Source organism: Hemicordylus capensis, chromosome 2 (assembly GCF_027244095.1).
Source record: "Hemicordylus capensis ecotype Gifberg chromosome 2, rHemCap1.1.pri, whole genome shotgun sequence".
Lineage (NCBI taxonomy): Eukaryota > Metazoa > Chordata > Lepidosauria > Squamata > Cordylidae > Hemicordylus > Hemicordylus capensis.
Window position 1 is genome coordinate 22,501,354 of NC_069658.1, and position 22,587 is coordinate 22,523,940.

Genomic DNA, 22,587 nt, shown 5'->3' on the forward strand with positions numbered 1-22,587 from the left:
GCCAGGAACGGAACTCCCGTGAATACTGAGGTTTTCCTGTATAGAACATCTAAAATGGGAATAATTCAGGGTAGTTCTCTCAGGTCTGGAAATTCGATTTATGAAGTAGCTGATATGTATGGTTGTTAATTCATACCTGACATTCATAAATCTGACATTCGGCCAGTTAATCCCCCCCCCATCACATTTTTAATGATCATAATTAATGTGCTGTAAATTATGCAGTTAGAATTGAAAATCTCAATATTTAAGGATATCCACCTTTAGGTTTTTAACCTAAAGCAAAATTGCTAAAACATTTGCAAGAACAAATTTAAATCTAATTTTGGGGCCAAATTTAGATTGTAGACTGTATTTACTGCTAGTAAATATCCTTGTAAAGAAGGAAGTGTACAGAAAACAGAGAGAAGAAAACTTTGGACAATAAAATACATATATAATTTTATCCATTATCAGTGCATTTTAAAAAATATTGTACAACTCTTTAACAGTGCAATCTACGAGCCATTTAAGCCACTGTACTTGTACGTAGGCCGGCTTACAGGCCTCTTGGCCATAGAAGGCTATACTGGTGCAATTGGAATGTCCTTGTCTGTGTCAGAACACAAGTTACACACTAGTATGGATAAGGGATTTCCATATCTGTGCTACCATTACACTGTTGCATGGCCGCAGGCAGCCCGTCCCCCTTGCTGCACACCCTGTAATGCAGGTGCAGAAAGAGGGAGGAACTGGCATTATATAATTGGGAAAGCATCGAGTCTCTTATGGCCACAGGGTGTACCTACTCCTAGCCCTCCAAAGTAAGCAGAGAGCAACCAAACCGAGACTCATGCTATGGCATAATGCTGAACTTCACAACATCCCAGAGTCCATTCCATTCTGTCTTGCATCGGGAGAGTAGTTAGTGGGCCAGTTCAGATGTTACACAGAACCATCATTAAATTTTGGTTCTGCACAACTGTTCTGATCCTCAAAGGCACACTTTCCCTGTGCCTATGCACAGGTCAGAAGAATTCTACTACTGCCTGTGGTTAGGAACAAACCAAGATCAGTTGGATTGTTTGAACCAACCGATTTTGGTTTACTCTAGTCCTTGCTTCCTTGAAATAAACCACAAACTGAAAGCCACTTCAAAGCTTGAATTCAGATCTCAGTATTGGAGGTGGGTTTCAGGTGACCTGTGGAAAGTAAGTAGGAGGAACTGGAGGTTACTGGTGAGTGTGTGCTCCCAGCATGAGCCGGACGTGTGCATTTTGTGTAATCTGAACCCAGAAGTGTTGGGTGGACACTGTTGAGTCCCCTCTACTGCCCGACATTTACCCAGAGTCTATAACCAAGTTGAAGAGAGTGTTGGGCAGTGGAGGAAACCCGGCAGCATCCACCTGATATGATGGGTTTGAATGACATGCAAAGGGACAGAAGTACTGGCTTATGCCAGGAGCACACAGTTGCCAGGAACCTCCAGTTTCCTCCAGCCTACTTGCTGCAGGTCATCTGAACTCGCCCTTTATTTCAAGCACTTTGGTCAGAATAAACCAAGATCAGTTGGTTTGGAAGTCACAAGTGAATCTGGTTTGATGCTAACCACAGCTGGAAATAGAATTCTTCTGATTTGCACATGAGCAGGAACAGGAAGAGAGCATGCTCCTGAGGCTCAGGGATATTGTGTGGAACCAAGATTTAATTATGGTTCTGTGTGAGATTTCAACCAGCCCATAGTATTTGAAAAGTTAAAGTGTAGAGAATGTTAATGGAGTAAAACGGATACACTTTAGAAATATTAGCCCTGTTTATCTTATGTCCATTGTACATACAATCTGTGTAATGTGTACACACATAAATATCTGTACAGGTGGACCCTGTTATCTGTGTGGGTTCCTTTACTGTTGATTTCTGCAGATAATGAAACTGTAGATAATAGGGCATTAGGTATATGGTGATTGGGGAGTTAGGTTCCTGCAGGGCAAAAAATGCACGAAAAAGGGCTAAAAATGGCAGAAGTCAAGATAGGAAAGTGCCCTACTGTGCTCTGTGGGTCCCTAGCTGTCCAGCAATGCCCCCTCCCAAATGCCGATTTTTGCCTATTTCCCCACAAAAAATCGTGGGGGGGGGGAAGGGAATCTTTTTTCACACAAAAGAGCCACAAAATGGCTCCTTTCTTCAAAATGGTGGTCAGAAATTAGCTTGGAGGTCATTTACGGCCACCCTGAAACTGCAGATACATAGACATTAACCCTTTTTAAACCTCCCCCTCCCCGCATATACCGAGGTTGGACTGCAGATACGCAAAAACGTGATTGCTGGGACTGCGTGTGCCAAGATCCACCTGTACACATGCACAATTATTCACACATTGTTCAACTCATGTACAATAGTTCACTTCCTACCTGTAGGCTGCATGTGAGGGGCCCGTAGCCAGGTTCAGTTTTAAAATGAAGGCATGTACAATCATTCCCAGACCAACATGAAATCTGTACAGACACCCAAACACATGTATAACATAATGGTTGCATTCTCATGATCAAAACCAGGGCACCCAACCAGGTTAGGAGAGCCATGCATTCTCGTGATGGACAGTTGTGTCATTCTCCTCTCCCCCTACCTTGATCTTTGCAAATGTGATCACCTATTGGGAGTTCGCACGGCTCTCCTACCCTGACTGGGCACTCCTCTGATCCCATTTAGGGTTGCGAGAACAGTCCTAATGTCTGAATGGGGCTTTTCTCTGTATGTTAACTCTTCAAATACAGCAACTGCTCTCCCTTTGTAAATGGGGAGAATGGAAAGTGCTTGGGGATATGGAAAAGTTCAGAATAAACCAGTATTTTGGTCAGCATGAAGGGCAGCGTACTGTTTGCACTGAAGCTGATTCAAGGGGTAAGAAAGGATGAAGGGTGTTTGAGTGGGTGCTCATAGCTGCATCTGCAAAGTCATCCCTCTAGATGTGAAAGCTGGCAGAGGAAGAGGTGGGGCTTAAGGTTCACAGATGGCCCAAAATATGTTTCAACCCTTGTACCCCTTTTTATAGGGACTGAACTACACAATTAGCAAACACATGTGATTTATGCAGGAATACACCACTTTCATCTGCAGCTAAAATATAAAATGTTTGGATCCTGCCCCTTTGAAAAACTTCCTGCACATAAAAACAAGTGCTAGCACATCAGGAAGAAGGCAGCACAAAAACTCTTGATATGCTAGGTGTTGTTTTTTTTTTACATGAACCTTTTAAAAAAATGTGGGGAGCACTCAAACATGCAGTTCCCTACTTTCAGTCTGAAATGATACATTTCTGCAGCTGGTATGTCACACAAACCTATTGATCATAAAGCTCCATTCTTAATTTGGTTCTGCCTGCAATGCTTAGAGAAAAGAATGTGATAGTCCATGGGGCAAAGCTGGGATATGTGCAAGTATGCTGGCTTAAGTGACTTGTGGATCATCACCCTACATTTTTTAATTATTTGTGTCGCAAGCTCTGTTTAATGATGGCCTTCTCTGTATGTCCTGGAGTCTGTTGATATAGTCCTTTGTTTGTAGTCTTCTCCGGATCCCAAATCCACCATGTCCTGATAGTTTGTAAATTCCTGAGGTAATGGAAACTCTTCTGCTGAGGAATGAGTCCTGTGCCCAAACACCCTCTCCTGCAGCTCTGCAATGTCATTCCTGATGTCTGCCATCATCAGCAAAAGGAAGTCAAAAGATCCTGGTGGCCCCTACAAGAAACACAAGGGTGATAACTGAAGTATTCATCCACCATCTCCCTAGCATGTTACATTTTCAAAGCATCAGTTAGCTGCATAGGCATCGAATCATCATCATCACAGAAGTATGCAAGGACAATTCCCTGGCAAAAATTCTGAAATACACTATCCCCATTTGGATGGTCTTCAACTGCAAATTTCAAATGAAAAATATTTTGGAATATGAGGTTTTTCTTCCCTCAAATAACTTCAATTCTACCCAAACTAACAGGAGTGGGAAAGAGTAAGGTCCAAAATACTAGTTAACTGGGCAAGGAAGCAACTTTTAAAGTGTGGACTCCCTTATGTTTAGCGTGGGAGAGCAATCCTCCCTCCTTACCCCCAGTATAGCATCTCTGCAGTGGCTGCTGCTAGTGCCTCTCCACCCTCCTGTCCCCATTCCCCTTGCACATCTTGTCAGCCAACAATTAGTAACTGAACTGAGCGTGGCTGATGAGTGACACACTGATATCTACACCATCTAGTATATATGCTGAAGAAGTGGTTTGTGCAAAATGAAGTCATACTTCCCGATGCCCTACAGATACCAAATTCTGCACGCACAATCCTGAAATTGAAATTAATGGAATGCACGACTTTTTACATTGGGATATGCTCAGTTAAAAATAAAAATTAAATTAAATTCAGTTAAAATTTAATTTTGGAGGGGATAGTTTTTAAAAGAAATTCTAAATATTATACTTCCCAATTACTTATAGATACCAAATTTTGCATGAACAATCCTGCCACTTAAATTAGCTGAATGCACTACTTTTAACACTGGAATATGCTCAGTGAACAGTTAAAAAAATATTTTTTTGCTACTTTTAGAAGAAATTCTGAATATAATCAGCATATTTTAACTGTTATTGCGCTCAACAGATTTTTAACAGTCAGTAGTTCAAAAATAACATAATGCCCAAGAGATGCAGAAGATCTTTCTCAGATCACATTTACTCTGACGCAAATTTACCATATATGGTAATTATTCAATTAATAATCAGCAGATTTTAACTGTTATTGCGCTCAACAGATTTTTAAGAGTCAGTAGTTCAAAAATAACATAATGCCCAAGAGATGCAGAAGATCTTTCTCAGATCACATTTACTCTGACGCAAATTTACCATATATGGTAATTATTCAATTAATAATCAGCAGATTTTAACTGTTATTGCGCTCAACAGATTTTTAATAGTCAGTAGTTCAAAAATAACATAATGCCCAAGAGATGCAGAAGATCTTTCTCAGATCACATTTACTCTGATGCAAATTTACCATATATGGTAATTATTCAATTAAATGAGTAATGTTTGAAGTTGAAATCCTACAAATGTCAAACTATTCATTTACTTTCCTTTAGCAAGCACATTAATCACCCCTGCTAACTGGGCAAAGAGGCATCTTTTTAACATGGTGATTCTCTTTATTTAGCAGGGGGAGAGCAACCGGCCCTATCCACCCCCAGCACAGTACTTCCAGTGACTGTTGCTGGTGTCTATCTTGTATTTCTTTTTAGATTGTGAGCCCTTTAGGGACGGGGAGCCATCTTATTTATTTATTATTTCTCTGTGTAAACTGCCCTGAGCCATTTTTGGAAGGGCGGTATTATAAATAAATATATAATAATTAATAATTAAAAATGCTATTACATATATTTAATTTCTCTATCAGAGTAATCTGTGTAAAATGACTTTGCCCGGTCAACAACGGGCCTCACCTATTTTGAAGAGTTTGTTGGTTTGTACAAAATAAAGTCATACTTAATGATTACTTACAGATACCAAATTTTGCATACACAATCCTGCCACTGAAATTACCTAAATGCACGACTTTTTACACCAGAATATGCAAGGTGAACGGTTTAAATACTTTAAAAAATGTTTAGCAGAAATGTGACTAGAGTAATATTTTAACTTTGTTCTCAACAGATTTTTAACACTCAACAATCAAATCAATAATTCAAAAATGACATTATGCCCAAGAGAAGTAAAAGGTCTTCCTCAGATTCAAATGTACTTTGTATGGTAATTATTCAATAAAATAAATGTTTGAAGTTGAAACTGTTCCTGTACTTCCCTTTTGCAAGCACATTAATAAAATATTCTATTCAAATATTTTACACATTCACATTAATAAAATATTCTATTCTATGACATATATTTGATTTCTTGAACTTTCCTATAAGTGTAATCTATGCAAAATGATTTTGCCCAATCAATGATGGGCCACACCTCCTAGTTTATCCAATAAATAAAAAGTAATTTTTTTAAAAGGTAAAGGAAAAGTACAGACCACACTTATTTAGAGGGGGGAAACACATTCAAAAAACCATATGCACAATAGCCCCATTATACTGATCCTTATCTCAGCCTCTTCTGCAGGTGCCCCCATGTCTGAGATGAAGTGGGCAGTAAACTGTCACAAGGCATTTTGGGTTGTGGTCAGTGGGCGGCAATATCAAGGCAGTGTGTGTATAGATGCATTCAGAGTGGGGCCTTCCTGATTCAACCTGAGCGGGATCTAAAATGAACTGAACAGACATCCAAAAACTTGTGAGCTTGTGCACACCTTAGAGGGAATAGTGGTTGTAGTACCCCGACATTGGAATGCTCTTCCCAGGGAAGACAGGGATTTAAGCTAACATCACATTTGGCCCTAACTATACAGCAACAACATATTGGTTAATGCTTTCATTGTGCCTTGTTGATGAGTACAACAGATCAGTCACCTCTCTAATAGCTATAAGGCTATGATAATTAGTACCTTCTTTTTTTAACAGATGACATCTCTCTTAGAATTTGATATGATACTCACAGATGGTCCCCTTTCTCCTGGTGCGCCTCTCTCGCCCTGTAACAAACATCATTTTGCTTAATTGATTGATTAAAACTGAATTGTAGACTCACTCCATGTTGACATTCGCTTACACAGGGATCTGCATTAAAGACCCCTCAACTTTATAGGAACCTCTTTCCATTTTCACCATTCAAAATCACTTTATTAGTTACTCTTTGGGCTAAATCACACAATTTGTTTGTTGAAGAGTTAATATTTTCGATTCCCTGCTAAAAGAAAGACTTAACATGCAACTCTTCATATGTTTAATGAGAAATAAATCTTACCAAATGCAATAGGATTTACACTCTGGTAAAGTGTTTTAAGGATTGCAGTCGTGCAGTCCCTTTGTCCATGGTGGCTGGGTTGATGGGAGTTGTAGTCCAACAACTGGGGATCCAAGGTTGTGAACCCCAGCCCTAGGGTGACCAAGGCAGTTTCAACCCCATGGCTAGCTCAAAACCCAGGTTGAAATGCATCTATTTAAATAATCAATTCTCATCCAGGTCTCTTTGGAGAGGTATAGCTATCAGCACTCTAGGATCTTGCCCAGAAATGGTAGATTTGAAATCAGGCAGTAATTATTAGTATCAGAAACATCCAAGGAAGTTTCCCCACCCCCAAAAGTGGTCACACCACAGCCTCCTTTAATAGGGCAGGTCTACAACCTCCCCACAGAGGCATTTACTATGTCTCTGAGATCCAAGTTCCCAGCCCAGTTCTGGCAGATTTAATTAGTCTGGAAGGCCAAGGATCCAATGAACGGGTGCTAGGCATCAAACTCCATCCCCCTGCCAATAACCTGTCCATGTACTGAGGTAAAACAGATGGAAAAGAATCCATAGAATCCTGACTAGTCGGTCCACTAGGTATATTTATATCAGACAGTCTATTAGGTATGTTCAAATCTGATCCTGTCACCAACATGGAGTCCAGGTTGGAGTGGATATGAGTGATTTTATCTGCAAAATGTTTCACAAATTGGTCTCAGTGGATAACTGACCATTCTGGATCATGTTCCTTAGGGCTGGACTGTAATAAGATTTTCACCGTCTTAAACAGTTCTGCTTGACAATATTTCTAAAGAGAAACAGCAGCACATATTGGAGGAAAAGGATAAACTCTCCTTCAGTGTAACAACTTTGCTCCAGAACTCTATGTGGAATAGCCTGGACTTGTGGTGCCATTATTATACTTTTATATCAGGATTTGGGTCCACTGTGAGTCATGGGATCTGATAGTTCAAAAATGGTGAAAATTCAGCCTGTTGATACTATCATACACAGGAGAAAGGAGATAACTATTTATAATAGTTCTAAATAAATCAATTTGATAAATAAAATAAACTACAGGGGAACAGGGAAAGTTTAAGAAAATGTCTTCTCTGTTATGAGCTCCACCACCTATCGAGATCATCTGAGGAGGTCCACATCAATAGTTGCCACCAACTAATAATGTAGCTACTCAGGGATGGGCCTTTTCCACAGTTACCCTGAGGCTTTGGAATGCCCTCCCTGCCAAAATAAGAGCCTCCCCATCCCTGACAGCTTTTAAAAGGGCTGTTAAGACACATTTATTCATCAAGAGAGATGGTCTAGTGGTAGCAAGCATGACTTGTCCCCTTAGCTAAGCAGGGTCTGCCCTGGTTGCATATGAATGGGGGACGTGATGTGTGAGCACTGTAAGATATTCCCCTTAGAGGATGGAGCCACTCTGGGAAGAGCAGCAGGTTCCAAGTTCCCTCCCTGGCATCTCCAAGATAGGGCTGGGAGAGAGTCCTGCCTGCAACCTTGGAGAAGCCGCTGCCAGTCTGTGTAGACAATACTGAGCTAGATGGACCAATGATCTGACTTGGTATATGGCAGCTTCCTATGTTCCTAAGGCTTTTAATTAGACTTGTAGAATCCATCATTGTTTTTAAATTGTTTTAATTTTGTTTTAATCTTTGGTTTTTATTGGTATGTAAATATGTTAAAATAAATTAAAAACAAAAACAAAAACATGCCAAGCCAGCAAGGAATAACACTAGGCCAGACTGGGTCATTTGACTTGTATAGGAGCTTTTATGGCAGGCTTGCACACACAGGTCTCTGCTCTTTCCCATAACAGACTTCTGGTTTACTTAACCTTTACCTTTCCACTCTCCCAACTTGACAGGAAATGGGTCTGAAACTTTATTTAAAAATAGAGGGATATTCGTTAGGGAGAAAGAACCACAGTTGCTTGCTCACCTTTGCTCCATCTCTCCCTGGTGCCCCTGGAGGTCCCTGAAAGACAAAACCATCATCTTAAAAAAAAACCACCTAATGCTATGAACAACATACTACATGTGTTTAGGGTGTGGTGGTAGGATACTGACCACAGGGCCCCTTCTGCCCTGCTTAATATGGGACAGGTCTGGAGATGGCCCCATAGGCCCCATTGCTCCTCTTGGGCCTGGCAGACCTGGAGGACCAGGAGATCCAGGAAATCCAGGGCTTCCTTTTGGCCCTGCAGCACCTGCAGTCAAGAGGAGACAGGCGGTCAGTGGGGTTTGTCAGACAATTTTGAACAAAATGGTATCTGTGGTCGGTGGATGGAATTCACCTGAGGGAACAGAGGGAAGAAGCAAGTGCCCAGGGGCAGCCCTTTCATGAGGCAAGGAGAGGAGGTCTCCTCAGGTGGCAGATTTGCAAGCAGGACAGCAAGATGCCTCTTTGCCATTGCCATTGAAGCAGCTCTTTGGGGCCGATCTCACCCTTGCAAACCGCCTCTCCTCACACTTTTTGAAAAGCTTTCAAGGAGCACAAGGAGAGAAGAGAAGGCTGCTAGAAACCTCCAGCCAATGTACTTTCAATGCTTGCAAGGGCTGGTTTTGAAAGGGGACTGGCAAGGGCATGGTGCAAGGTAGCATTTTGAGCCTTGCCTTGGGCACTGCAATAACGTTGACCATCCCTGTAAGTGCCCTTACTTGATCTTGCCTCAAGCTTAGTTGCTGGAATGCTAGAACAGTACTACTCACACACTTGGCTGGCTGGATCTGGACTATTACAAGAGTTGCTTGAAACAGGATGAAGGCTTCTCACCAGCTGTACATGCAGCCAGTTAATATGGGCTACTGGCCAGTCATCTCAGCTTTGCTTCCTCTCAGAGAGCATCCAGATAGATGCCTCCACACCAGTGCTCCCTGTAGCAAGGATTCCCAGATGTTGTGGACTACAACTCCCATAATTCCCAGCCAGAGGCCATCACACCTGGGGATGCTGGGAGCTGTAGTCAACAACATCTGGGATTCCCTGTTAGAGGGAATGCTGCTCCACACTATGTTGGTTGTGTAACTGGAAGCATGGGAAGCAGTTCTCACCACAAAGAAGTGCAAAAACATTTGTGGCTTCACAAAAATCCTATCTGCTGAGGAACGTCTCCAGCAATAGAATGCTCCCAGCACCCTTTGTGAGCTTTGTCAGCTTGGCTGAGAAAATACTTTGCACACGTTGAGGCTGCATGGAAACAGAAAGGAGACTTTGCATTCAGATTGTGCATATGGTGCCCAAGGGAATTTGAAGAGGATATAGGGCAGACACTTGTGCCTGAACTGACTTTTTCAGGAAATGACGAACTGAGTCAAACAGAGGTGACAAGAGAAGAAGTTCTAGGGCTTACTGACAAACTAAAACTCAACAAATCCAGATGGCAACCACTCAAGAGTTCATTAAAAACTCAAATGTGAAATTGCTGCTCTTCTAACAAAAAAATTCAGTTTGTACCTAAAATCAGCCTCCAAATCAGACAACTGGAAAAAGTAGCCAACATAACATTGATTTTTAAAAGGCGACCATGTGAGGGGTGGGGGCAGAGAACTACAGGCTAGTTTGCTTATTATATATTCTAGGAAAATGGTTGAGAAGCAGTATTAAAGATAAAATAATCAAATCTTGGGATCTTGAGGTTGTGGTGGACAGCTTGTTGAAAGTGTCGACTCAATGCGCGGCAGCTGTGAAAAAGGCCAATTCCATGCTAGGGATAATAAGGAAGGGGATTGAAAATAAAACTGCTAATATTATAATGCCCTTATACAAAATGATGGTGTGGCCACACCTGGAGTACTGTGTACAATTCTGGTCACCACATCTAAAAAAGGACATTGTAGAACTGGAAAAGGTGCAGAAGAGGGCAACCAAGATGATCAGGGGCCTAGAACACCTTTCTTATCAGGCACGGCTACAACACCTGGGGCTATTTCATTTAGAAAAAAGATGACTGTGGGGAGACATGATAGAGGTCTATAAAATCATGCATGGAGTGGAGAAAGTGGACAGAGAGCAATTCTTCTCCCTCTCCCATAACACTAGAACGAGGGGTCATCCCATGAAATTGATTGCTAGGAAATTAAGGACCAGCAAACGGAAGTATTTTTTCATACAACGCATAATCAACTTGTGGAATTCTCTGCCACAAGATGTGGTGACAGCCAACAACCTGGATGGGCTTTAAGAGGGGTTTGGATAACTTCATGGAGGAGAGGTCTATCAATGGCTACTAGTCAGAGGGCTATAGGCCACCTCCAGCCTCAAAGGCAGGATGCCTCTGAATACCAGTTGCAGGGGAGTAACAGCAGGAGAGAGGGCATGTCCTCAACTCCTGCTGTAGGCTTCCAGTGGCATCTGGTGGGCCACTGTGTGAAACAGGATGCTGGACTTGATGGGCCTTGGACCTGATCCAGCAGGGCTGTTCTTATGTTCTTAAATATATGGAAGAACAAACTTTGCTGGAAAAGAATCGGTACAGAAGGAAAGCATACCTTGTAGAATTCTTTGAGAGTATAAATAAGCATACAGATAGGGTTGACCCAATAAACAGAGTATACCTGAGCTTTCAAATTTTTTTGACTTGAACCCTTTTCCAGTGTTAAATTGTCAATGATTGCTGTACTCAAGTAGAGAAGCACTGCCCCACATTTACATGGGCTGAACATGCCTTCCCACCCCCAAAACACTTCAGACATCATTTGTCTGAAGAGTGGAACACAGGGGGAGATTCTCCCTGTGATTAGGAATGCTGAGGCTCTTGCCTTAAATAAGTTCATATCAACCACAAGATTGTGTTTTAATAAGTACATTAATAAAATACCATTTAGCACTTAGCAATAGCACTTACATTTATATACCGCTCTATAGCCGAAGCTCTCTAAGCGGTTTACAATGATTTAGCATATTGCCCCCAACATTCTGGGTACTCATTTTACCGACCTCGGAAGGATGGAAGGCTGAGTCAACCTTGAGCCCCTGGTCAGGATCAAACTTGTAACCTTCTGGTTACAGGGTAGCAGTTTTACCACTGCGCCACCAGGGGCTCCTCCATTTGCTAAAGAGATATCAACCACCTATTGGTGTAGCAGGGAAGTAACTTGCCTAGGGAACAAGAAGTTGCTGGTTCGAATCCCCGTCGGAATATTTCCAAGACTATGGAAACACCTATCTCGGGCAGCAGTGATACAGGAAGATGCTGAAAGGCATCATCTCATACTGCATGGGGGATTTATTTATTTATTTGAAACATTTAATATACCGCCCACTCCGAAGACTCTGGGTGGTGTACAAAAACATACAGAGCAAGACAGCATTAAAATTACATTCTAAATTAAAAACTAAAGTAACTAACAAAAAGAAAAAACCAAATAATAAATTACAGGGTAAAAGCTTGGCGAAAAAGAAAAGTCTTCAATAGAGATTTAAAAATCAATAAGGAAGGAGCTAAACGAATCTGAAGGGGAAGGGAGTTCCAGAGAAGTGGGGCAGCAACTGAAAAGGCCCTTCCACGGGTCCTAGCGCCCTGAACCTCTCGGAAATCAGGAACCGACAAAAGGTCACTGGGAGATGGCAATGGTAAACCCCTCCTGTATTCTACCAAAGACAACCACAGGGTTATTTGAAGTTGAGAAGTCTTTCATAATTCCCAAGCTGCAGGTCATTAATCACATAGCAAATACATTGTTTAGGAATGGATGGTTTTCAGTTAGAAGAACAGAAGCATGTAAGCCTACAGCACCTTGGACAGCTCATGTTATGGGAAAAACTAGATGGAAGAAGTCAAGCACTCAGGGCTTAACCATGTGTTAATACTGGCTGCTGCTGCTGCACCATGTGCCCCCCCCTCCCCGCATAGTGCTGGGTAAAAGAAATGGATGACCCAACACCACCATCCTCAGCATTTCCATGTCCCCTACAAGTGGCAACCAATTAATACATATGGAAACTGCTGAACACAATGTTATATGTTTCTTTTATCAAATGTTTCCAGGTGTTGTGGGGGAGAGACAATCAGGATTGGGACCATGACAAGCAGGGAAACAGTATTTAATGTTTCATTGTGGTCCCGATGTAAATGACTCTCTTGAAGCTGAAATTGACTCTCAGCCTAGCTAACATCATAGGGCTGTTGCAAAGATTAAGCGTTATAGCTCAATTTACTCTGTTCTGTGCTCTCTGGAGGAACAGATGTGATCATTAAAGCTGAGCTGAAATTTCTCAGCTGAGAACATTTGGGGTGTGTGTGTGTGTGTGTGTGTGTGTGTGTGTGCATATGAGAGAGAGAGAGAGAGAGAGAGAGAGAGAGAGAGAGAGAGAGAGAGAGAGAGAGAGAGAGAGAGAGAGAGAATGTAGCAGTGGGCAGAAATCCCAAAGATGCTGTGTAACAGTTTTTTAATTCAGTCATAAAACCTCTTGTTTTGCGCTTAGGAGGGCTATTTTTCAGAGTCAACCATGAAGACAATATAACAGATATTATACAAAATGTATCTATGAGAATGATCATTAAAATTTTCCAAGCATAAAAACATATCAAAATATATGGAAACTGAGAATGATATCAGATTGTGGGAAGAGTATTTACAGCTCCATTTTAATATATGAATATTGGAAGGTTTCCAAATATATTTTTATGCTTTGAAAATTTTTTAATAACCATTCTCAAAGATACATTTTATATTAAAAAGAGCTGATTATTAGTTACACAGCATCTTGGGGATTCCCCCCCCCTTTTTCCTTGGCTTTCTGGTGCTGCATCATTGCTCTCTTCCCCAAACCACTTTTATCCAGAAGAAATGGTGGCCACTAGCCTGTGGTCACTGGGAGGAGTGCCACCACTGGCAAAACCCCCCCCCCCCAAATTCACTCACATACACACACCCCTGAAATGCCCTCCAATACCTCAGCTTGTGAATGGGCCACTGATATGTTTCCAAGCAAAATACAAAGTGCTGGATATTATGTATAAAGCCCTCAGCAGCTTGGGTCCAGGGTACTTATGGTTGCCACTGGCTCGTTTGGTGGCAACTCAGCAGCGGGCCTTCTCTGTGGCTGCCTTGGGGATTTGGAATATGCTCCCTGTCAGAATAAGAGCGTCTCCTTCTCTGTTTGCTTTTAGGAAGACTCTCAAGACACACCTGTTTTCTCAGACTTTTAACTGAAATTAATTTTAAACAGATTAACTGTTTTTATCTCATGAGATTGTTTTAACTTTTTATTCTGTTTAATAGTTTTAACTGTTTTAACTCTGATTTACATTTGTTGTGTTTTAAATTGTGTACATTGCCTAGAGATGCACATATCAGGTGGTATGTAAATATGACAGATAGATAGATAGATAGATAGATAGATAGATAGATAGATAGATAGATAGATAATGAAATGGGGCACGCATATTGTGTCAATGCTAATAACTGAATAAAACCTAACATGATCCCCCCACCCCCAAATCTTTTGAATGTACGAATGGTCTTACCTGGAGGGCCTCGATCACCTGGCTGTCCAGGAGGACCTGGTATATAGGCACTGGACGCAAGCACCTTTTCCCCAGTTATTGGCTTGCTAAGGTCAGCGGCGTTGTTTGGTAACAAAGCAACCTGCAGTAAAGAAAATATCACCAGCAGTTCAGCATGTTCAATGACATATAGTTGAAGTGTTTGAATTAAAGTCCACAAATCAACATAAAATCATTGTTTGTTTGTTTAAGATATTTATATCCTGCCTTTCTATTCCAAAATGCAATGGCCAAAGCAGTTCACCACAAATTAAAATACAAGAATAAAACATAAACAAAATGAAATACAGCAATAAAAACTTGATAAACTTTTAGCTCTTTGTTTTAGTGGTTTGTTTTAATTGTAAACCACCCTGAGCCATTTTGGAAGGGCGGTATATAAATCAATCAAACAAACAAACAAACAAACAAACAAACAAACAAACAAACAAATAAAGCAACAGTCAGAACAATAAAACTGCTACAGACCAAATGCTTTTCAAAATAAAAATGTCTTTGCTGCCTGATGAACTGCCAGCCAAATAAACCTGCCTTGGGAGGGAGTGTCAGAGTTCAGGGGTGGCTGCAGAGAAGGCTCTCTCCCAGGTCCCAGCTAAACAATGTCAGATATTGGTGGGACACACGGGAGGACCTCCCCTGCTATCTGAACAGGAGGGCAGGGCCATATGGGAGAAGGTGGTCCTTGAAGGATCCTGATCCCAAGCCTTTTAAGGCTTTAAAGTTGCCAGCACTTTACATTGTGTCTGGAAGCATACTGGTAACCAATGAAGATGTTGCAAGAATGAGGTCACATGGTCCCGATAACCAGCACCCATGAGCAACTGGACTACCACATCCTGGACCAGCTGATGCTTCTATGCACTTTTAAAAGGCAGCCTCATTGAGAATGTATTACAGCAACCTAAACAAGATGTTGCCAAGACTCGTGTCACCATGGCCCAGATCCAATGGGCATAGCTGACATGCTGACAGAAGCTGGACAAAGGCAGTTCTAGCTACAGAAGAAACTTGAGCATCCAGGCTTAAAGCCAAGTCCAAAAGTACCCCCAAACAACAAGCCTGAGCCTTTAAGGGGAATGCTATCCCATCTAACACTGGGGATATGATGGGAATTGTAATCCAGCAATTTCTGGGGACCTATGTTTGAGGACCCTTGCTTGAAGTGAATTTAAAGGGGTGCCTTTGCACGGATTCGGCTAGTGAGCCAGCTGCATCCCTTTCTCAAGAAGGCAGATCTGGCCACAGTTACCCATGCCTTAGTCATGTCACAGCTGGATTACTGTAACACGCTCTACTTGGGGTTGCCTTTGAAGAATATCTGGAAACTGCAGCTTGTACAACATGAGGCAGCTAGGATTCTATCTGGAGCTGCCTGGTGTGATCATATCACACCTATTTTGAAAGAGCTGCACTGGTTACCAGTGTGTTTCCGGGTCCAATTCAAGGTGCTGGTTTTGACCTTTAAAGCCCTCAATGCTTAGGACCCAGGGTACCTGAGGGACCGCCTGCTCCCAAGGGTTGCTGCCCGCTTGACAAGATCATCTAAGCGGGCTCTGCACATCCGACAATGAGGGAGGCTCGATTGTCATGCATGCGGAACAGGGCCTTCTCTGTTGCTGCCCCCAGACTTTGGAAAGCTCTCTCAGTGGTCATTCGCTCCTTGGACTCCATCACAGTTTTTAGAAAGCTTGTTAAATCTTGGCTTTTTATCCAGGCCTTTACATGATTGTTTTATTGCTGCTTCTGTTTGTTTTTATTCGTGTACAGTTTTTATGTCTGTATTTTATATATTTTAAATTAGATTTGTTGTCATATTTTTAGCTTAATACTTTTAACTGTCATTTTTATTGTTTTTAATTTTTGTTAACCACCTTGGGATTGTCTTTAATGAAAGGTGGTATACTCATTTAACAATAAAACAAACCAACCAACAAATAAATAAATAAAGCAATTCACTTTAAGTGAACTTGGGAGCTTCTGCATCCAAAGAATGTGCTCAAATACGGAGGGATGGTGTTTTCACTTCCAAGTTTCCAAAACACTTAAGAATATGAGCTTTCCCTGCTGTGTGTATACATAGTTGATTCTACTGTACATGTATAGTGAGCTCATTTGCTTATCTCTGACACCATAGCACAGACACCTCACTAAAGGCCACCTGGGGGCAACAGATACCAACCTGCTAGCTCAGCCTAATGCTAAATCACACACAATGTGTACTAAACCACCCATGCTCTCCAGCAAGCTGACCTTTCATTGTTTCCTGGTAAGAAACATCTGCCTCTTATGGACTCTGCAAGCGAAGCTTGTGTTTTTGATGTTCCGTTTTCTCCTCCTAGCTAGACATTAACAGGCGCTGATCTAATTTCTATTCCATTCCATTGTCCTGATTCAGACTTGGAATCCCTGGCCAAAAAAGACTTTGTTCCAGGCTTCCCTGACACATTATTCCTTCCTATCAGGGTGTGAAAGATATGTGTGGCATGCATCCATGAGGACAACAATCAGCCAGGTAGGAACTAGACTCACTGCTACCTAGATTGTGTCTTGTAACTCTGGAAAGGTTCTGTAGAGGAAGTGTTGCTGAGCTGGCTTAAAGGTGGACTGCCCAGGTGCAGCATAACACTGATTTCTAATTAAATATACACTTACATGCATCTGAATAATCACATGTGCACAGGGAGATTTTCCACACATGAGTTTGAATGACTGGATTGCCTGTTATTTCTTTCTTTTGGCAAGGGATTCTCAGACTAGTTTTGTAACTTTCTCAAGAAGATGGTGGGGGAGAGTGAAGAAACCAATAGTTTTTTAAACATTCTATGTCCCCGGAATCCTTTTTCTTTCAAGGAACTGCTGTGAGTCAGTTAGAGAATCCTTGCATGTTGAGAGCTTCTTGAAGGGTTCACACTCAGTGCATGTGGTGTACTCACATGAGCTTCACAGCCATGCAAGCTGTGAGTGTGATCTAGAGAACATACCCAAGACACCACAATGATTGCATGTTGCAAGGGATGATGGGTAGTGCCTGGCAACCTTTCTGTCAGGGAAACTTGTCTGCCATTGCTGATCTTCTCATTGAGGAATCCCTAATAAGTTTCCAAGAAAGCTTAGGGATCTCCAGAGACAGTCTGAAAAATACTGCAATAAAATATCTTGTCACTCTGCTATCAGATTCATGGTGATTCGGCCCTGTTTGAATATTTCCCTCCTGAGATGAACACAACACTCTGCCTTCATACACTCCCCTTTTGGAGATTCTAAAATGCAAGAGAGATTTGATAATTTCGTCCAAAGCAAACCAAAAAACCTAAAGCACTGAAAGTGAATTCAAATCATTTGTTCTCTCTTATCACCTGGGTAAATGGTAAGATCCATGCAAAACTGGATCTCCAAACAATTTCACACAAACACAGGCTGCATCCTTTAGAGAACTCACTATGTGTAGATTTTCTCAGTGAGGGATTGAAAGAACAACAAAACTTTCGTTGGGAGACAAATTGTTGTGTGAAATTAATTGTAGAACTGCCTTTCTGTCTTGCAGTTGTAAAAGATACAGAAACTATTGCCCATAAAAGGATCTATAGCTAATTGCCATAAAGAAAACGTAGCATCTAATCTCTCTCCTTTGAAGGTGTAGCCTTTTCCTCACCAAAACATGGTGTGCAAGAATAGTGGGCAGCATCCAAACATCTAGTTAGTTATGACCAACCTGCCTAATTTATTTTAATAATGCTTTGTCATAACTCACTTTAGTCCCATTAATTTCAATGGCTGACATCCACTTCAGACCAAGTTACTCAACAGTAGTACTCAGGAATTACGTTAAAAGGACTATTTAATTTCAATAGGATTTCCATCAAGTAATTTAGTCAGGATGTCAGCCAATGGGACTTAGTAATGACTAATGTAGTCTGGATATTGCCTATTAACATTTCATCATCATTATGTGGGATCATATGATATCATCTCATTGATATGGAAGATACAAAAACTAATTTACATGTCTCTTCTGAAACTGACCACTATGCTGGAAAGGATCCAATGGATTGTCTCATATTAGTTTGCCTATTTTTTTAAACAGAATTTTTATCCCACCATTCTAGAAAGATATACTCAAGGCAACACAAAGTAAAAAACAAACAAGCCTCCAAATTATAAAATTAGAAGACAACTGAAATCACACAAAACAAAACAAAACAGTATTAAAAAAACCCAGCAGCAATTCAAGCCCTATCAACACTTGCGAGAAAAGATTAGTCTTGGCTGCACACCAAAATGTGACCATCTGCGGGGCCAGATAGACTACCTTGTGGCACAATGTTCCAATCTCTTGGCATCATCAATCAGAAGGCTTTCTCCCTCCTGCCATGCTTCTGACAATGGGAGGGGAACATATGATACATTCTATCTATCTATCTATCTATCTATCTATCTATCTAACAAACATATTTCTATACTGCCCAAAACTTGCGTCTCTGGGTGGTTTACAATTAAAATCATATAAACAAACATTAAATTCATTTAAAACCCAACATTAAAAGAATTAAAACTTTAAATCTAATTAAAAGCGTAGGTGAACAAATATATGACCTCAAAGGTTAGGCAGTTAGGTATGGGTACAAGTGATTAAGATAGTCTAGTCCCAGACCGTTCGGGGCTCAAAAACACAAAACCAAAAATTGAGCCCAGAAACAAACCAATGCAGACAGCACAATATATTCCAGTCTATCATCTTCAGGAAGTATCCTGGCAGTCATATTCTGGACCAACTGAAGTTTCTGAATATTTTCAAAGGCAGCCCCACATACAGTGCATTACAGCTATAACCATGTACACCACTCTGGGCTCCTTGGAGGAAGAGCAGCATATAAATGTAAAAAATGAATGAATGAATGAATGGACAAACAAAGAAAGTTGTGAGTGACCAATCTGTTATGAAAGCATTCCTGTCTTGGATTTTTAAAAAAAGCTTCCAAGAACAATTCTACAACCTTGCTAGGCTATAAATTCTGTTGCTGAACTGCTCTCATAATTCTGGATACATTTTATCCAGCTATGCTACAGAATAGGGCTGTCCACACAATCGAAAACTGGGGAGGACAAGCACAACAAGCTGTGTGCGCTCCGGTTTTTAATCATGTGCAAGCAACTAGCTAGGAGGATTGGGGAGTGACCATATGTGAGGGAGGAGTTGGGTAGGACAGCTTCCCCCCTCCACCTTGTCAAAATGCTGGGCATTTATTTATTTAATACATTTCTATACCACCCAAAACGCAAGTTACAAGTACATGGGCCATTTTGGAAGGGCGGTATATAAATCAAATAAATAAATAAATAAATAAATAGTTCTCTGGGCGGTTTTACAAAACTCTGGAGTATGAACCTCAGAACAGTAGCACATCTGCTGATCACTTCCAGACTTGACTATTGCAATGCGCTCTATGTGGGGCTGCCTTTGTATGTAGTCCGGAAACTGCACTTGGCCCAGAATGCGGCAGCGAGGTTGGTCTCTGGGTCATCTCAGAGAGATCATATCACTCCTATCTTAAGAGATCTACACTGGTTACCGATAAGTTTCCGGGCAAAATACAAGGTCTTGGTTATAACCTAAAAAGCCCTAAGCAGCTTGGGCCCTGGGTATTTAAGAGAACGTCTGCTTCGCTATGAATCACACCGTCCATTGAGATCATTGAGAGAGGTTCGTCTGCAGTTGCTACCAGCTCATCTGGTGGGGACAGACAGGCCTTCTCCATTGCTGCCCCGAGGCTTTGGAATGCGCCCTCTGCTGAAATAAGAGCCTCCCCATCAATTACAACTTTTAAAAAGGCAGTCAAGACACATTTGTCCACCCAGGCTTTTAATTAGATAATGTTTTAATAGTTTGATGATTCTTAATAGTTTTAACATTTTAAAATTTTAAATTGTTGTAACGTTCTAACCTTTTTATTTCTTGTTTTTATTGTTCTGTTGTGAACTGCCCAGAGACTTGTGTTTTGGGCGGTATGCAAATGTATTAAATAAAATAAATTAATAATAAATGAAAGCCAGATAGGACAGCAGCATCATGCCCAGCTCCTCTCTCACACATGATCACTCCCCCCGCCCACCTAGTTGTTTGCTTGCACATGATCAAAACTCAGAGCACACACAGCTTGTGTGAACAGCCCTAACACAGGCATAGGAACATAGGAAACTGCCATATACTGAGTGAGACCATTGGTCCATCTAGCTCAGTATTGTCTTCACAGACCGGCAGCGGCTTCTCCAAGGTTGTAGGCAGGAATCTCTCTCAGCCCATCTTGGAGATGCTGCCAGGGAAGGAACTTGGAACCTAGATGCTCTTCCCAGAGCAGCTCCATCGCCTGAAGGGAATATCTTGCAGTGCTCACACATCGAGTCTCCCATTCATATGCAACCAGGGTGGGCCCTGCTTAGCTAAGGGGACAAGTCATGCTTGCTACCACAAGACCAGCTCTCCTACAGGGAGTCCTTGACTTATAATGCTCTGAGTTAAGATGAATGGCACTGAAGTCACTGGTATTCCAAATTGGTAAGCTGCCACTTTGTTTCAACCTTACAACACTTGCTGCGTGAGGGGAAGCTCTGCTAGATTGCTGCTGGTGGGTGGGCTAGAGGAGGAGGAGGAGACAATGGTGGCTCAGGCTCAAGCTGTCATTGAGACAGTCCTAGTGGCAACTGTTGCTGCATCTGAAGCTGTGGTGGGATTGGCGAACTTGCCCGCCCAAGAGGATCCCACCGCGGCTGCTGCTTTGGCTTCTCCTCTAGACCCAGCTGTTGTGCCGTGACAGCAAGAGGGAGACAGCTCGGCCCATTCCCAGCCCACACATTGCTTCCTGCCCACCCACCCCTTCCTTCCCTGTCTAACCATTGCCGAGGAGGAAGAGGAGAAGGCGCAAATAGCAATAGCAATAGCACTTACATTTATATACCGCTTTATAGCCGGAGCTCTCTAAGCGGTTTACAATGATTTAGCATATTGCCCCCAACATTCTGGGTACTCATTTTACCGACCTCGGAAGGATGGAAGGCTGAATCAACCTTGAGCCCCTGGTCAGGATCGAACTTGTAACCTTCTGGTTACAGGGCGGCAGTTTTACCACTGCGCCACCAGGGGGCAGTGGTATGCAGGATAGCTATCCTGTTGCCTCCCTTCCTTCCATGGAAAAGTGAGAAGGAGCCATGAAGGGATTGGGAATGGAGTGGGTGGCAGGGGTGAGAGCAATTTCTAATTCTCCACCATTAACTTCTCTACTGCATGTCTATGACTGCCACACCACCAGCTTTGACGGCAGCAGGACAAAAAGTGGTATCTGGCTTTGGTTTGGAACCCAAACCTGGCTTTGGTTTGGAACACATTAAGTATTTACACTTAAGATAGTTTTTAGGAACCAATTGTGGCGTAGGTTTGAGGACGTCCTGTATATAGTTCTAGCAAAACCTATGCTGGGGGTGGGGGGCGCGGTGGATTCTTGTACCTTTTGCTTCAGCTGCAGCACTGTCTGTTTGATTTGATAGACTTCTTTGCAAGATGCACAGCAGGTTCCTGGCTTCACCACATTATCCGTCTTCTCCGAATATCCTGCTAGAAAAAAAGAAAGCAAGTTATTTCCCATATAGTTTATAAGGGGAAGAAAACAGAGCAGGAAAGAGAAATGCCAAAGAAAGCGGTGCATGGGCAAGCCTTTGAAGTTTTCCTTCCTGGCCCTTCCGTGAGAGGAAGAGGTGCCTCGATATTAACAACCTTTTCCAGTTGTGAATCACCATGAAAGGCTGGACAAATCCGGAGCAAGATTGCAGCAAACAGTCTTAACAACAGCTGGTTCCAGTTAGCAGGTCTTAATGCCTTTTGTAAAACCCCTTTTATATCTCAGGAGTAAAAAAAAGTGTTTACCTCTCTGCTTTTATCTGAGTCTTTACTGTACAGGAACTGTATGGATTCAAAGTGATTTATAATCGCCCTCAAAGGGCCAATTCTCATGCACTGTAAATTGTGCTGATATCCTATGCAATGTGACCTTTTCCATGCAATCTGCACAAAGGGGGCCTTTATCATCCCCGATTATTTTTGCTCTGCAACAGGACCCCAAGAGCAGAGAGCTGGGGCAAAGGTTCAGAGCCCAGATCACACAGAGAAACCCTGTAATGTCTAACAGAACTGGGCTGGAGTCACTGGAATGTGGGG

General features: G+C 41.9%; 1 protein-coding gene across 3 annotated transcripts in view; it reads right to left on the reverse strand.

The window, feature by feature from the left end:
- Positions 1 to 415: 415 nt before the first annotated feature.
- The window catches only part of CCBE1 (collagen and calcium binding EGF domains 1), a 222,075-nt gene continuing 199,903 nt past the window's right edge, over positions 416 to 22,587 (reverse strand). The window contains exons 6-11 of one of the 3 annotated variants that reach the window (XM_053301567.1): positions 21,881 to 21,984; positions 14,343 to 14,463; positions 8,941 to 9,080; positions 8,813 to 8,848; positions 6,561 to 6,596; positions 416 to 3,719 (exon numbers count right to left, since the gene is read on the reverse strand). In XM_053301567.1, coding sequence (XP_053157542.1) covers positions 3,486 to 3,719; positions 6,561 to 6,596; positions 8,813 to 8,848; positions 8,941 to 9,080; positions 14,343 to 14,463; positions 21,881 to 21,984 — 671 coding nt within the window. In that variant the 3' untranslated portion in view covers positions 416 to 3,485. Of the gene's footprint in view, positions 3,720 to 6,509; positions 6,597 to 8,812; positions 8,849 to 8,940; positions 9,081 to 14,342; positions 14,464 to 21,880; positions 21,988 to 22,587 lie in introns of all 3 variants that reach the window. The other 2 variants (XM_053301566.1, XM_053301568.1) reach the window with 2 other exon arrangements.